This window comes from Enhydra lutris, unplaced genomic scaffold, assembly GCF_002288905.1.
Source record: "Enhydra lutris kenyoni isolate GAN:26980312 unplaced genomic scaffold, ASM228890v2 scaffoldscaffold30, whole genome shotgun sequence".
Lineage (NCBI taxonomy): Eukaryota > Metazoa > Chordata > Mammalia > Carnivora > Mustelidae > Enhydra > Enhydra lutris.
Window position 1 is genome coordinate 9,879,095 of NW_019154114.1, and position 16,124 is coordinate 9,895,218.

At 55.5% G+C, this 16,124-nt stretch overlaps 2 protein-coding genes across 5 annotated transcripts in view; one reads left to right on the top strand and one right to left on the bottom strand.

Annotated features, from left to right (window-relative positions):
• The first annotated feature begins 3,930 nt into the window (after positions 1-3,930).
• LOC111153068 (MTSS1-like protein) lies at positions 3,931-7,883 on the top strand. The gene is made up of 5 exons (XM_022511865.1): positions 3,931-3,960; positions 4,106-4,366; positions 4,699-4,875; positions 5,055-5,220; positions 5,296-7,883. The coding sequence occupies exons 1-5, from the start codon at positions 3,931-3,933 to the stop codon at positions 6,051-6,053; spliced, it is 1,392 nt and encodes a 463-aa protein (XP_022367573.1). The 3' UTR covers positions 6,054-7,883.
• Positions 7,884-8,989: 1,106 nt separating this feature from the next.
• Positions 8,990-16,124, bottom strand: part of LOC111152883 (interleukin-34-like) — a 56,202-nt gene continuing 49,067 nt past the window's right edge. For 2 of the 4 annotated variants that reach the window (XM_022511596.1, XM_022511597.1), the window contains exons 3-7: positions 13,383-13,516; positions 12,519-12,596; positions 12,051-12,212; positions 9,836-9,971; positions 8,990-9,601 (exon numbers count right to left, since the gene is read on the bottom strand). In XM_022511596.1, the coding sequence (XP_022367304.1) occupies positions 9,429-9,601; positions 9,836-9,971; positions 12,051-12,212; positions 12,519-12,596; positions 13,383-13,516 (683 nt within the window). In that variant the 3' untranslated portion in view covers positions 8,990-9,428. The remainder of the gene's footprint in view (positions 9,602-9,835; positions 9,972-12,050; positions 12,213-12,518; positions 12,597-13,382; positions 13,517-16,124) is intronic. The other 2 variants (XM_022511598.1, XM_022511599.1) reach the window with 2 other exon arrangements.

A 16,124-nucleotide genomic window follows, 5' to 3' on the forward strand; every position in this document is an offset into this window, starting at 1 on the left:
AAAAATGAAACAAGATGAAACCAGAGAGGGAGACAAATCATTAGGCTCTTAACCTTAGGAAACAAACTAAGGGTTGCTGGAGGGAAGGTGGGTGGAGGGATGGGGTGACTGGGATACTGGGGAGGGTATGAGGGTATGTGCTATGGTGAGCACTGGGTATTGTGTAAAACTGATGAGTCACAGACCTGTACCCTTGAAACAATATATTATATGTTAATAATAATTTTAAAAAATTGTTAAAGATAAGATTAAGTATTTTCTCCCATTTTGTAGGGAGTCTTTTCACTTTGTTGATAGTGTCCCAGGATACACAACAGTTTTTAAGTGTGATGAAGTCCAATTTATCTTTTTTTTTTTCTTTTTTTGGTTGTTTGTGCTTTTGGTGTCCTAAGAAACTTCTGCCTAATCCAAGGTCACAATGATTTATAAGTATTTTAAGAGTTTTATAGTTTTAGCTTTTCCATTCAAGTCTGTGATGCATTTGGAGTTAATTTTTGCATATGGTTTGAGGTAAGAGCCCAACTTCATTTTTGTGGGGCTATCCAACTGTCCCAGCACCAATTTTTGGAAAAGACTATTTCCTCCATTGGATGGTACTGGTACCCTCACCAGAACTCAGCTGACCACAGAGGCATAGAAAGATAGGGATTTACTTCTGGACTCTCAATTCCATTCCACTGATCTGCATGTTTACCTCTATGCCAGTACCACACTATATTAAATTTCTGTAAATGTGTGTAAGTTTTGAACTCTTAAGGCCTTTTAATATTTGAAAGCTTATTTTCCCTTTTTGTTATTGTTGAAGAAACTGGGTCATTCTGGATTTGGTTGACTGCATCCTTGGAATGCCATTCAACATACTTATCGATGCATTTCTTAATATTCAGATCAAAAACCTTCATTAAGTTTGCGTATAGTTTTCATAGGAGGTACTGCCTTATAGCAGGAGACACTAAATGTCTTCTCATCCACCTTTAGTGAGCTAATGTCAAGTTCTTTCTCCATGACTCACCTATTATAAAGTTTTCCATCAGCCTTTTATCTTTCATCAAACACTGAGGATTCTAGCCCGCATCCAGTATTCCATTAGTCAATCCAGGTGGTGAATTTCTGCTTCTACCTTTCCTCCTACATTTATTACTGTGATCCTCCTAGAATGGAGAACTTTCCCTCCTCCTCTGTTTTCTTACCTCAAAATTTGTTCTGTATAGAAAAACCAGGGTAATAGTTTGATTCTTTCCCTGGGCTTATGTACCAGTTTTCAGAATGGGTTCTTCCCTAGAATCCTCCAAAGGTAACTAGTAATGATTCTTCAGTATCATTTTGAATTCATTAATCTTCTAACTTCTATATTTCAATCTATTAAAGTTGCTTTTTAAGGCAGGTTGACTGAGGTAAAATTGTATGCACTGAAGTTCATCTTCTTTAAGTGTACAGTTTGATGAGTTTTAATAAATACACACAAACATGTTATTCTAAGATCTGGAACATTTCTATCACCCCCAAAACTTCTCCTGTATCCCTTTGTAGCCAATCCCTTTCCCCACTCTATACCTCTGATGAACATTTATCTAATTGCTATTCCTAATAGGGTTTCCCCCTCAAAATATTATATAAACAGAATCATAAAGTATGTTGCCCTTTCTGTTGTGTCTTCTTTCACTTAGCAAATGTGTTGGGGATACTCAACAGAGTGTATCAGTGGTGTGTTCCTTTTATACTGAGTAGCATTCCATTATATCACAATTTTTAAAAAAATTTTTTTAAAGATTTTATTTTTTATTTATTTGACAGACAGAGATCACAAGTAGGCAGAGAGGCAGGCAGAGAGAGAGAGGAGAAAGCAGGCTCCCTGCTGAGCAGAGATCCCCATGTGGGGCTCGATCCCAGGACCCTGGGATCATGACCTGAGCTGAAGGCAGAGGCTTTAACCCGCTGAGCCACCCAGGCGCCCCTATATCACAATTTGTTGATCCATTTATCAGTTGACAAGCATTTGCATTGCTCCCAGGGTTTCCCAAGCATGAATAAAGCCACATACATTTGCATACAAATGGTCTTTCTCTGGAAATATTTTATTTTTCTTAGGGAAATATCTAGGGGTGAGTCACCGGGCTGTATGATAGTTGGAAATGTAACCATAAGAAATTGCAAAGCTGTTTGTTATTCTTCTTGATGCTCAAATTATTTCATCATGAAGATAGTGGGAGCTCCTTCCAATAGGGTCCTATCCTACTAACATGACTCCAGTAGTCTTCAACGGCTTCCTTGTTTTCAAGCATGAATGGAGTTTCGAGGCTCATCTTGGACATTTTCTGCCTCGGACTAGAAATGAGCTACTTTTCCACAGAGCTCTGTTTGTGGGGAATGATACTTAGAAATCAGAGCCTGAGCTCTAGGGGTGCTTATTGGTTGTCAATGTCCATAGGCTCTTCAGGCAGACAGACCTTTTTTTTTGAGAGAAAGACACAGCAAGCCCACATCCAAGTGGAGGGGAGGGGCAGAGCGAAAGAAAGAATCTCAAACAGGCTCCACACTCAGCTCGGAGCCCAGTGCGGGGCTTGATCTCACGAACCTGATCTCATGACTTGAGCTGAAATCAGGAGTCAGACACTTAACCAATGGAGACACGCAGGTGCCCCAGAAATTACTATCTTTAAGTAGAAAAATAATCCGTAGATAAATCATTAGAATTATAAGGTTTCTTTTAACTCCCTTGGATTAAGTGCATCTCGCTTGCCTTGTACTGAGAATCTTTTTTCTTATTGACACTTAAGATGATTATTTGTTTTCTCCTTCTGTATGGACAGTAGTTTCAAAATGGTAACACTGATATCACTTAACAAGAGACAAGTCCATGCAGTTTAAGATTTCTTCGTGGTTCTATGTTCAGTTATCTCCTTACTGGACATGTACAGTCCAAAAACCATACATTTCCATCTGCTTATTATTTTTAGGGATTTTTAAAAACTTTAATTACATAAAACCCATAATTCCAAAGTAAAAACTATAGAAAGTATGTTCAGAAAGTTCTAGCTTCCAGTCCCTATCTTTCGCTCCTATCATTTCCCTCTCCCTGAAGTTAACATTTCATATATTTTGATTTATCATTGAATTGTTTATATTTCAAAACAGAAGCAGGGGCGCCTGGCCGGCTCATTTGGTTAGGCATCTGACTCTTGATTTCAGCTCAGGTGTTGATCTCAGCGTCCCAGGATCTAGCCCCAGTCAGGCTCCACACTCAGCCGGAGTTTGCTGGGGGGTCTCTTTCCCTCTCCCTTTGCCTCTCCCCCTAATCATGCTCTAAAATAAATAAATAAATAAATAAATAAATAAATAAATAAATAAATAAATAAATATTTATTTATTTGACAGAGATCACAAGTAGGCAGAGAGGCAGGCAGAGAGAGAGGAGGAAGCAGGCTCCCTGCTGAGCAGAGAGCCCGCTGCAGGGCTCGATCCCAGGACTCCAGGATCATGACCTGAGCCGAAGGCAGAGGCTTAGCCCTCTGAGCCACCCAGGTGCCCCTGTGACCTAGTTCTTGAAGTCTCCAGGGAGGCCTCTGTGCCCTCATCTGAGAGACCCCTGGCAGCGTTCGCGCCGCTGCCTGTCCCTCTTCCGCGGGGCAGCTCCTTCTGAGTTCTGTAACACCGTCTGCTGCTGGTTTTCTTCCTACTGCTCTGGCAGCTCCTTGCTCCTCCCCTTGGCTGGACCCTCCTCTTCCCAGTCACTGACTGTGGGCCTGCCTGGGTCCTTGTACCTTCTCTCTAACGGCCCCTGCTGCCAGGCTGACCTTACTCTGTCTCATGGCTGTGGATTGGTGGCTGCTACCCTTGTCTTCTCCCTCAATTCCAGACCTGTAAATGCGGTTGCCTTGGTCGCATCTGTGTGTGGACAGCGGACAGGCAGCTCCACTTTGCGCGTGCAGGATGGAGCTCCGGACTCCTTCCTTCCCGCAGGCGTGTGCTTTTGACACAACAGGGACGCCATCGATTCCTCCGCCCTCCCTCGTGTCTCTCTTTCCCTGGCCCGCCACATCCAGGCCGTGGGCAGCAAGTCCTGTTGTGAACTCTCACTACCTCTGGCTCTTGGGCTGGGCCGCAGAGTCGGCCGGTGCCCGCCGTGTGCGCTCAGGGTGCTGAGATCTGCTGCAGACGCTCGCAGGGGTGGCGGGGTGGGGCACTGAGCCGGAGCGCCCCGCTGCATGCCGGCGCTGTGACCAGGTCTGTTCTCTCCTCTCCTCCTGGCCTCCCCGCCCCGTCCGCCCGCCTGCTCGCCTCTGCATGGCAGAAGTCCTCCAGCTCTGCGTCCTCAGAGGCCTCGGAAACCTGCCAGTCCGTTAGCGAGTGCAGCTCCCCCACCTCGGTCAGTGCTCCCCACCTGCAGTGGGATGCAGGGAGGGTCCAGGGTCAACCAGCGGGGGGTGCACACGGTGCCTGCTCCCCACAGGAAAAGCCGCCTGGGCACACCTGCAGCCACTCCCAACACACATCTTTCCCTCCTGGGACATGCTATCCTACCCCTGGGCCTGGAGGGACTGAGGGGTCATGGTACCCTCCATGCTCTGTCCTTGGCCATGATCATGGGCCTGACCCCCATATGGGCCTGAAAACCCTGAACCTCAACAATAGTGAGGGGACCCATCACTGCGGATGACAGGGCCAAGGGCCCCCTGACCCATCCGCCGCCCCCTGCAGGACTGGGCCAAGGCGGGCCCCCACGAGCAGCCCTCGAGCACCAGCCTGCAGCGGAGAAAGGATCGAGCGGAGCACCCCCGAGACACAGAACCAGGCCTGGCCAGCGGGGGTGCCCTGGGCCCCAGCAGCGAGGAGGCACCGCGACCCCGCATGTCCCCTGCCACCATCGCAGCCAAGGTAGGCGCCAGCTCTCCGGCAGCCCAGCCGGGGCCCCACCTTCACTCCCAGGTCCATACCTGAAGGCCCAGCAACTGGTGTTGGGGCCAGCCCTGGCTTCTTGGCGGGAGCCACCTGGAATCCGGGCTGAGGGGGGCAGCGGGGAGCCCAGCTTCAGCCTGCAGTCTTCCCACCCCCAGCACGGCGAGGAGGTGTCCCCCGCCGCCAGTGACCTGGCCATGGTGCTGACCCGCGGCCTGAGCCTGGAGCACCAGAAGAGCAGTCGGGATTCTCTGCAGTACTCCAGCGGCTACAGCACGCAGACCACCACGCCCTCGTGCTCCGAGGACACCATCCCGTCCCAAGGTAGGCCCTGGGGCCGGGGCCGGGGCGGATCGGCCAGCCTTCCGAGCCCCGGCCCACCGCATCCCGTGTCACCAGGCTCCGACTACGACTGCTACTCCGTGAACGGGGACGCAGACGGCGAGGGCCCGGCCGAGTTCGACAAGTCATCCACCATCCCCCGCAACAGCAACATCGCCCAGAACTACCGCCGCCTGATCCAGACCAAGCGGCCGGCCTCCACCGCGGGGCTGCCCAGCGCCTCGGGCGCGCCCCCCGGCGTAGCCACCATCCGCCGCACGCCGTCCACCAAGCCCGCCGTGCGCCGCGCGCTCTCCAGCGCCGGCCCCATCCCCATCCGGCCGCCCATCGTCCCCGTGAAGACGCCCACCGTGCCCGACTCCCCGGGCTACGCGGGGCCCACGCGGGCGGGCAGCGAGGAGTGCGTCTTCTACAGCGACGAGGCCGCCTCGCCCCTGGCCGCGGACCTGGCCAAGGCCTCCCCGAAGCGGCTGAGCCTGCCCAACACGGCGTGGGCCAGCCCGGCCCCCGAGGCGACCAGCTACTCCGGGCTGGCGGCGGACGACGACGACGAGCAGCAGCAGCTGGCCGCCAACCGGCACAGCCTGGTGGAGAAGCTCGGGGAGCTGGTGGCGGGCGCCCACGCCCTGGGCGAGGGCCAGTTCCCCTTCCCCACGGCCCTGGCCGCCGCAGCCGCCCCTGCTGAGGAGACGCCCAGCCCACCCCCTGCCGCCTCCGGCGACCCCCCGGCCGAAGACATGCTGGTGGCCATCCGCCGCGGGGTGCGGCTCCGCAGGACCGTCACCAACGACAGGTCGGCGCCCCGCATCTTGTGATGGCGCCGCCCTCCCGCCCTCTGGCCCGTGTGACGCAGGTGGCCGGACCAGTGACCCACAGCCGCTCAGAGCGAAGGCACAGCGAGGAGACAGCAGAGCCAGGCAAGCCTTTGGTTTTCTGTTTTTTAAGTCACGTGTGATGGAGAGACACTCATCCTGGATTTCAGCATTTACGTGGGAAGTGACTTCCTTAACCAAGCCCGCCAGCTCGGAGCCTGCAGGCCTTGAACTGGATCCGGAGCCTGTTTTATATGTTTCCTGCCTGTTCTGCCCCTCCTCCTCCTCCTCCTCAGGCCCTGCCTCTCCCCCCGCCCCCACCCACTGGGGGAGCCCTGCTCTGGGCCTGCCCTGCCCGAGGCCTCTCCTGGAGACCAGGCGCTTCTCCCTCCTTCCCCTTTCTCTCCCCTTCCAGAGTTCTGTCAGGGAGGCAGGCTGTCTGCGGAGGGGCCCGGCGCCCAGTCGGCTGAGGTGTGAGCTTTGACTGAAAAGCTATCCGGGATGGCGGGGAGCAGGTTGAGGTTGGGAGGCCCAGCCTCCTGTGGAGGGAAGAGGCGCACAGCCCCAGGGCCCTGCGTTGTCTTGGGGACGTGTTTGGAGAAGGCCATGGCGCCTAAGGTGGCTTCAGGTCCTAGCGTGCCGTCGCTGGGGCAGTGTGGCTGCTGGAGAGGGGCAGGCCACAGGGTCCTCTGGCCGGTCCCTCGGGAGCTGCTTTTGGATGTGTGGCCCTCATATGGGCACGTTGAAAATTTAACTCTGGTGGCACTTTGGTCACGGTTTCGGCCACCTTTGGGCATAGGGGCTGGAGCTTGGTAGAGGGTGTGGGGGTTATTTTTATGAATATGATAGCGAAAGAGCTGACTAGACAGGACTGTGTGGTGGGACAGGGTGGACCGTACAGGGTGTCCAAGAGTGCCTGAGGGACAGGGGTCCTCACAGTGGCCCGGTGGGCCTATGGCAGGAGGAGGAGGGCCAAATTGCTTCCTCAAAGCCAAGGGGTAGCTGTTTTTTCCTCCAGTTTCTGGAGCAAAGCCAAAATAAGGTTGGAGAAGGCCAGGTGTTGGGGGTTGGCCAGCACATCTGCTTGGATGGGGCTGGGGTGTAGCCCAGGGAGCTTGGCTTTGACTCTCTGTCGCCAGAGGAGATGCCAACCCAGTGCAGTCCCCCCGGAGTCCGGTCCTGTGCTGGCGGTGGGTGCGGGGTGGGGGTGCCCTCCCCTCCACGTGCTGAGTCCCGCCAACTCAAAGCAGGTAGAAGCAGGTGCGTCTAGGGCGAGTGGAGGGCTTCCTGTTGTCCCGCCGGCTGGCAGTGAGGGTGGCCGGGCTCGGAGGGCAGCAGGACCACAGGGCAGGGGGCCTCCTGGGGTCGGGAGAGCAGGGATTGGGGCTGAGTCTCAGCACCAGGCTGGAGCTACTGGTAGTTCTTGTGCAGGGAACTGGGGTCCAAGCAAGGTGGCCAGGCAGGTCTGGGGCACCAAGGTGGCCCCTGGTGCCTGGAGGCCCCCCCCCACCCCACCCAGGTTCCCAAGGGCAGATGGAGGATGGTATCTGTAAGTTGCTAGGTCTGAGAACAGCCTTGCTGACTGCTCAGGCCAACCCGAGAGCCCAGGTTAGGGCATCTTGAGAGAGGGCCCAGGTGAGGGAGGGCCTGAAGAGGACAGGAGAGCAGATGGCCCGTTGGGGAAGGCGGGGGGTGGGGGGTTTGCGGGCAGGCAGATACACTGCCCTTTCCCCACAGGGCTGTGCTGGCATTTACCCGGGTGGGCTGAGCGAGTAAGATGCAGGGTGTGTGATATGAGCAGGGCAAGGAGCAGTGGGGTACGGGGGTGACTTGGGAGGCCCAAGAAGGGGGGTTGGCCTGGCAGAGCCACCCCCCCAGGCTTCTCCCCCCCAAGCCACCCCAGGGCTGTACATAACTCCTCCATCCCCTTGACCACCTATCTCCCATCTAGTGACCACCTCTTAGGCCCACCCCCTCGGGATCCGAGCCAACCAGCCCGCATCACAAACTTTGGTTTGGGGAACTTCTTTACGTTCGTTTCGTTTCTTTTCTTTTTTTTCCCATTTTGTACAGAGAAATATTCTTTTCAAAAGCGTCTTTTGACTGAAGTAACTTTTCTGGTGCTGTTGTTAACTTGTTCCTTTTTTTTTTTTTTTAATTTATTTCCCCACCCGGGTCTCTGCTCCTGGTTCCTACTCAACCTTTCCTCCCTTCCCACCACAACCCCCCCATCCCATCTGACCCATTTTGTTTCTTTTCTTTCTGTCCGTTTTTGGATAAATTATACTCTCCTCCCTGCCCCCTCCACCACCCCCCCCCGCCTTGATTTAAATAGTCACTGCTACAAGTAACAAATGCACTGTGAAGATTCCAGTATTAATAAAGTTGTACTGTAATTAACACCCCTGCGTCCACCTGGCTTCCTCCCCGGCTGCTCACCGGCCCCCTGCGGCAGCCGTGCAGCCCCAGCCCCGGCCCACCCCAGATCGGGCCTGGGGCAGGGGCACCCGGGCTCCACGTGCAGGGGGGCAGGACCAGCCGGGTCTGGTGCCAGGACCTATGCTCTTGAACACCTGCACCCTGTCCCAGGCAGATGGAGCCAGGGAGGGCGACCAGGGGGCACAGAGGAGGACCAGCCTAACACCCTCTGCCCCTCGGTCTCCGTCTCATTGAGGCCCCGGCAGCTCGGGCAGGTGTGGAAGGAACTCAGGCCCTCAAAGACCATTTCCAGGCCTCCAGGCTAAGGCTTCATCCATTCCAAATCCAAATCTTGAGACCCAGGTCCCAGGGCCCGACCAGCCCACCTGTCTTCTGAGTCCTGGAACTGGAACACGGAGGCCACGGAGGGGCTCTCAGGCCTCTGGGGTTCATCTTTGCAGATGCAAACCAAACCGAAACAAAACAAGCAAGTGTTTAATAGAAAATATAAGGAACTGGAAGAGCATCCATTGTGGCAAGACGGGGTGTGTGGCCCGGCCCCCTCCCTCCCCGTGCTCGCCCGCCTGCCCGGCACAGTTCTCGCCTCTGCAGGCCACAGGAGACACTCGGCAACGCCTCCAGGCCCAGTAGGCAGCCCAGGTGGTGCAGGAAGAGGAGAGACCTCTGTCCCCCCTCAGGTACCCCCAGACCCCCGCTGCTCCAGGGGAGACCAGGTGAGGTACAGAATGCGGGGAGCTGAGCCCTTCTCAGGCACAGAATCCCCTCAAAGGAAAAACACTCTCCTGGGGCTTCCCCTCTCAAGGCGGGTAGGGGGCTCCACACCACGGCCCAGAGAAGTCTCAGGTTCAACCGAACTGTGGAAGCACCTCGAGCTTTCCCATATAAGTCACCACACGGGCCTCTCGGGGCAAGAGGTCTCTGCCTGTGCCCTCAGCAGTTTCACTGAGCCGGGGGTCTGGTCTCGGATCCTGGGAAGCGAGGGAGGGAGGTAGGGGGCCGCTGGGACAGAGGGTAGGTCTGGGCAGCCGCACACTGCGATGAGGGCTCCGGGCTGTGGGGCTGAGGGCTCAGCACCTCACAATCCTGCCAGTTTAGGACAGAACTTTGTTTACCTGCAAGAGACAGGGGGGGAACAAAAAAGACTGCAGGAGTGGTCAACAGCCCTTTCCATCCCCAACCCACGCCACATTGTTCTCATCCCCATACCCGGGGCTCCTCTTGGCTTGCAGAAGTGCCTTATAGCCCCGGGGAGTGGAGGGCAAGCCCAGGAGAGCCCTGGCTCTGCTCAGTGACCCGAGCTCAGAAACCTGGGGTCCAGCCCCCAGCCCCAGCCCCTTGTTCCTTACAGCACGAACAGTACAACAGTTCCATGACCCGGAAGCAGTTGTCCAGGAGGGCTTTGGGTCGCACCAGCTTCAGGCTTAGCCTCGGGGCACTCAGGAGTGACACTGTTGCGTCCACCTTGGGGCCGACCTCCACATCCTGGAAGGGAGGAGGCCCTCAGGACCATGGGTACCACCGCCCCAACCCCAGGGAAGAGGCAGAGCCACATCCCAGGAGAACCCTGGAAACTGCCCTGCTTGGAGCTGCTCCAGCCCCGGAGGAAGGGGACTAACGGTGACCAGAAGGCCTATGGGTAACTTCTCTACTGCTTCCTGCAGGCGACAAGGTACCTCGACACGCTTCACCCAAGCCCCACACAGAGGCTCCTCTTTTTCCATCTTTGGAAAAATGACTGCAGGAAGCAGTCCGGGATGGGGGAAAGTAGGGGACATCCCTGCTGTCCCAGCCCAGGCCTGGCCACCAGCACATAAGGAAGGGGTCCTGGGCCCAGGAGACTGTCCAGGAGTCAAAGATCTGCACTGCCTGCAGGGAACAAGACAAGGGACCCTCATGAGGACACCTGGGTGCCAGGCATACTGGCCAGGCCAGTCTCCGGCTCCAAGCTCAGGGTGCTTCTGTCCACCGTATGCAACGACAGGGAACACTGGGGAGCAGGCAGGCACACCCGGGGACGGAACAGGGGGCCAGAGCTGGTACAGGGGACATGGCCTAGAACGGAGATGCAGGGCCTGAGCCTGGGAAAGACCGTCCTCAAGGTAGTATACTGGGTTGAATTGCCCCTCCCCCAACCTCCCCCTCCAAGAAAACTATGTCCAACCCTGGGACCTGTGACCGTGACCATATTTGGGAACAGGACGTTTGCAGATATAATTAAGGATCTCCAGATGAGATCAGTATGAATGTAGGGTAGGCCCCAAATCCAGTGCCTGGCGGCCTTGTAAGAGGGGGCACCCGAGGGAAAGGCCACGTGAAGGACATGTGGCCACAAGCCGACAGCAGTAGCGGCCAGCAGAGGCAGGGAAGAGGCAGGAAGGGTCCCTCCTCCCCAGAACCTTTAGAGAGAGCATAGCCTTGCTGCCACCCCGAGTGCAGGGTTTCTGGCCCCAGGCCTGTGGCAGGAGAACCTCTGTATTATTCCACCAGTTAGCAGTCCTGTTCACAGCAACTCAAAAAAAACAGTCTACAAAGGCTTTGAAAGAGCAGTGAGCGTGGCAGGAGAGAGGAGGCGCCCATCCCCATGGCCCAGTCCCTGGCAGGAAGAGCCGAATACCCACTGGATGCTGGGCATATTCGGAGCGGGGCACAGACCCTTAACTCCATGAGAATGAAGATGTACTTAAAGCCAGTTAAATGTGAACAACCTGGGGGGCCCGGGCCCCCAGCCTCAGCCCGCCCCCAACCTCCTCCACAGCTCCCAAGAGCTCAGAGTCAGGGCTCTCTCGAGGAAAACCAAGGATGCAAAACTGTCTCTTCAGTCAGCTCCAACTAATGCTGCCCACGGGCACCGGAGAGCCACCGAGGAGACCACTGGGCCTCCGAGCCTCCGCCCAAACCAAAGCCTCCCCAGAACTCCCAGCAGGCGTGGGCTCCTAAATTCCAGGGTCCCCCGCAGCTCCCAGCTCTGGCTGGGCAGCAGGTGGGGCTCCCGGGGCAGGCTCCTACTTGGGGACTAGGGCAAAATGGGGGTGGCGGGGAGGGGTCCCGCAGCACACCCACGGCCTGCAGGGGCTCACACTGATTCTGCAACCCTAGGCTGCCGGCTTTATAGAGGCCTCATATCAACCCTGCCAGGCAGGCCATGATCGGGAACCTTCTTAAGACATCAAGCCCATAGTTGACTTTGCACTGTACGAGCTGTGGACTTTAACAAACGTAGGATGTCATGTATCCACCTTTACAAATAAGCATGTCCTTACCCCAAAACCTGTGTTCATTCCTCTGCCTCTTCGTGCTTCCTCTCCTCTCCCCCAAGAGGAGCCTCCACAAACAAAGCCAGAGGGATTGATGACTTGGCCAAGATCCCAGGTCAAGAGAGAGCCTCTCCTGCCCCCAGCCAAGGCCACCCACCGGGCACTGGCCCTGTCTTCCTCTCTCATTTCTCCCACGCCCTTTAGGACACGCTGTAACTTTCCACGTGTTCACACCTCAACCATCCCTGGCCGCCACCCATGCGCGCATGCGCGTCCCCCGCCCCGCACGCAGCTGGGCGCAGCTCACCGTGAGGCTCTGCTGCACGTCCAGCAGCAGCGTGCGGACCTCCTCCAGGTACTTCCAGGACGGGTGGCCCTCGAGCAGCACCTCCTGCACCGACTCCGTAGCGCTGAGGCTCACCCAGACCCACAGGTACCGCAGCTCCCGCTGGCTGACCCGCGCCCTCTGCTGCGGGGACAGGAGAGATCACTGAGACCAGCAGACATGTGCCTCCCGGCCCGCCCTGCCACTGCTCTGATCACCCCCCACCCCACGCGGCCCCACGAAGGGAGCAGAGCACAGGCAGCCATGGTAAACAAGGAGCAGCCTCGGGGCCTCAGCCAAGGGCAGGCTTGGTCCCAGAGCTGGGAAAGGCCCCTCGCAGCAGGACCTGCCAAGACCAACGTGCTTCTCAGGCTGGGTCCATGGGGTGTCCCAGGAGGCAGGGGTCTCCCAGCCCAGGAGGGGGTCTCCCATCCCAGGAGGAGTTCTCACCAGCCTGGTGATGTTGGCCATTCTGAGCACCCCCTCATAAGGCACGCTGACCCTGTAGTTGATGGGGAAGTAGTGTTTCTGGGGAAGTACAAGAACAAACCATGAGGTCAGAGTCGGAAATGGCTCAGACAGGCTCCCCCTGCTCCCAGACAATCTGCTGTAGGAGGAGAGGGCCAAGGACCAGTCCGCTGATGGCAGCGGTGGCCTTTGAGAGAGAAGGAGCCCTCCGCTCTCCCCTGGGGTAACGACAGCTCTCCTTCCTCTGGGACACAGGGGAGGCTGAGACAAAGTGTGGAGTTCCTATGATGGCAGAAATTTTAGGCCAAGAAGTGGTTGGAGGACCTAGTACCCCCAAGAGTACTATATTTCTTGGAGGTGAGGAAAACTAGCTCAAGTAAGATGATCTAAACTTCTTATGGTGCTAGCTGCAGAGCTCTGCCGGATACTGAAAACTGCTGAGCTATACACTTAAACGGGTGACTAGTGTGGTATGTGAATGACATCTAGTAAAGCTGTCAAGGAGAAAAGAAAAAAGACAGACTTTTAGAGCCACAGTGACAGGTCCTTATCTATCTGCCCTGCCAGTAAGTGCCTGGGACTCCCGTAAGGCTTCCTGGAATCCACTCGTGAGTCACAGGGTGAGCGGCATGGGGAGAAAGGATCAAAGGTCAGATCAAGTAGCAGGGGTGAAGGGCCTGGGGGGACACCTGCAGGGGAGGGGACAGTCAGTGTGGAACCAGGCACACTGGTGCGTGCCGTGGAGAAAGAGGCCATGGGCTCAGGGCTGACACAGACCCACAGTGGGGCCCTCAAGGTCCTACACCCTGGGAGCCCGGGGGCTTGGGCAGGTGCCTACACAGTTACCATGTACTGAAGACGGTTCCTGTACTGTAGCTTGTCCCGCAGAAAGCCGGTAACCGCACACTCCTCGGTCTGTGTCAAGGGCCACATCTCCAAACCCTCGTTCCCCAAGGCCATGCCAAGGAGGATCCCGAGATCTGTGGACCGAACCCAACAGCAATACATGAGCACCCTGTGCCACACCCCTGCCACCTGGGTGTGCCCTCCCTTCTCCCGGCCATGGGAGGGGTGGGGGTGCAGAGCCCAGAGGACGCCCTCCCCTCCAGGGTCCAGGCTCAGGCAGCAAGGCCAGGTGAGCACGAGCAGTCCAGCTGGTGCACCCCTGCCCCCAGCAGGCAGAGTCCCCCCAGCAGTCACACCCTGAGGTTGGTGTCAAGTCTCCTCATGGGGTAGGCACAACCTCCTTTCCAGGGCAGCCGTGGCCCCCACCCCCTCGAGGGTTGGAGTGTCCTCAAAGCCTGGGTCTGCATTTCCATCTGGGGATTCAGGAGACACGGAGGCTCGTTCAACTCTGCAAATGACTCTAGGGTAACTGGAGCCATTTCCCTCCCTGCTGTGGCTGATCTTGACAACCCTCTAAGACACACGAATCACTGTGGCCCTTCCAGGGTGCTCATGCTGGGGAAGCCTGCGGCTCTCGGGCTGAGGCTTCCCCCCCGCCAGCCAACGGTCTGCCTTCGAACATTACCAGCTTTCACCACTTGGGGGGGCCACTGTGACTTCAAAAACAGGTTTTGTGATTTCCTGGACCCGAACACACTTTAAAAAATATCGGAGAGTCTACAACAAATATGAAAACGTTTCAGACTCATCAGAGCAGAAAGAAAACACAGATGGGCAGGAGACGTATCCCCCAAAAAACTCCCCAGTAAAGGTAAAGAAATACATATTAAAACAATCAGATGCCATGTTTCACTTATCAAAAAGGAAAGTAGGGTTTTTTTCCATTTCATTTTCATAACACTTGGTGCTGGCAAAGTCGTGAGGTAGGTGCTCTTATCCTGGAAAGCATTTTGGCCATTTTTTTTATTGGTGGACTTAATAATGTCCATACCCGTTGACCTATTAAGCCTAAAAATTTTTCACATCCTTTGACCTGCTGGGGTGCCTGCGTTGTGCAGCGGGTTAAGCATCTGACTCTTGGTTTCAGCTCAGGCCCTGATCTCAGGGTTATGAGATCCAGCCCCGCATTGGGCTCCGTACTCATCAGGGAGTCTATCTGGGACTCTCTCTCCCTCTGCCCCTCCCCCCCTCAAATAAATACTCCTTAAAAAAATTTTTGTAAATGTTCACATCCTTTGACCCATTGAATTCATTTCTAGGGATAAGGCTGAAGGAAAACAAGAAAGAGCCATCACCAAAAGACTCGTGGACAGAGTCCTGCTGCGGTATTCTCTCCCTAAGAATGACAATCTGTAAATGGCCCACATGTTCATTACCGAACGTCACCAATCAAAACCACCTTGTCAGAGAATGTTTACGCTTACTCCATCCCTGGCCTGGGCCTGCTCCTGGCCACCTCTCCACCTTCTCAGTGCTGCCACCGGTCCTGGCTCTGGCTGGACCCTCCCCAGGAGCGCCCCACATGGCCCCAAGCCCATGTCCAGGATGTGCTGGCCCCACCAGCCCTTCCTCGCACAGCAGTCCGCCAACCGTATTTTTCAAGGTTGCAAATTTGCAACCCATCTTGCATTTCCTCTCTCTTGTCTCTTCCCAAGTGCTTGCACTGGATTTTGGACAAAAGACCAGATAAACACAAACCGAACCATTGTTTTCTGCCGCTTCCTATCTTGTCTCTAATTCATGAAGCCCCTCAGCTTGGCACCACGGCAAACTGAGATCATTCCTGGTTTGCAGTTTTTGCTAACACTTTGCCTCTGCCCTGGGTATCCTCTCACATGGCAGACCTCTCTGAAGGTCTCACCGAGACTCCTCCCCCCAAGCCCCAACCAGGCTCTCCCCTGCCTGAACCAGCCCCCATAGTCTCGGTCTCTAGCACCATCTGTCTACCTCACTCATTGTCTTGACCAGACAAACTGGCCCCCAGTATGTGAGTCCATAATGCAGTCAGCCACAACATAGTCTTGTTTACTGAGCACTGTGGGGGTTCATCTTGAACAAGGGATGAGGAGCATGCATCCGAATTTTCTGGAAAGCTGGTTAAGGCCCAGAGCGTCTGAGTCAGGAAGTCTGGGGTAGGCCTGGAGAATTTGTATTTCTAGCAAGTTCCAAGCTGCTGCTGTTGATCTGGGGACTACACTTGGAGAACAACCGACCTCCAGAGACTGTTGCAAACTGGTGTCCCAAGGGCCACAACTCAGTTCACAGAGATTTCACGTAAAAATCTGAATTTGCATCTTGTCTTTAAAATCAGTATCTCTGTCCACACTTGGCCTTCCTTCCCATGGGCCAGTCATCCTGAAGTCCCACCCTTGCTGCCCCTCACCCCTGTCCTGACAGCAGTGGGCTCCTAGCAGGAACAAGTCAGAAAAAGCCATCCTGGCATGCATGGGCTGAGCCAGAAACCTTGTCCATGGGTCATCTGCCTTCCGCCAGACCCAGACTTCCTTTAGATCTGCAGACTGACCACCATCTCCAAATTTCAGCCCCTTTTCTGCTGTCTCCACCCCAAGAAACAGGCCAGCAACCAGTGACTCCATGGTCAGTGACAGCATGGCTGTAGCCTCACAGCAGCTCTGAACCCCAGAGAGCCCCACCGCCAGCACACTCCTGACCCGGGAAGGG

Bases quoted from the DNA above. Each gene is read 5' to 3' on its own strand.
- LOC111153068 (XM_022511865.1), top strand. From the start codon at position 3,931: ATGGAGCTCCGGACTCCTTCCTTCCCGCAG. The intron at 3,961-4,105 runs GCGTGTGCTTTT...GCTGGGCCGCAG, and splicing joins GGACTCCTTCCTTCCCGCAG to AGTCGGCCGGTGCCCGCCGT. The intron at 5,221-5,295 runs GTAGGCCCTGGG...CCGTGTCACCAG, and splicing joins GGACACCATCCCGTCCCAAG to GCTCCGACTACGACTGCTAC.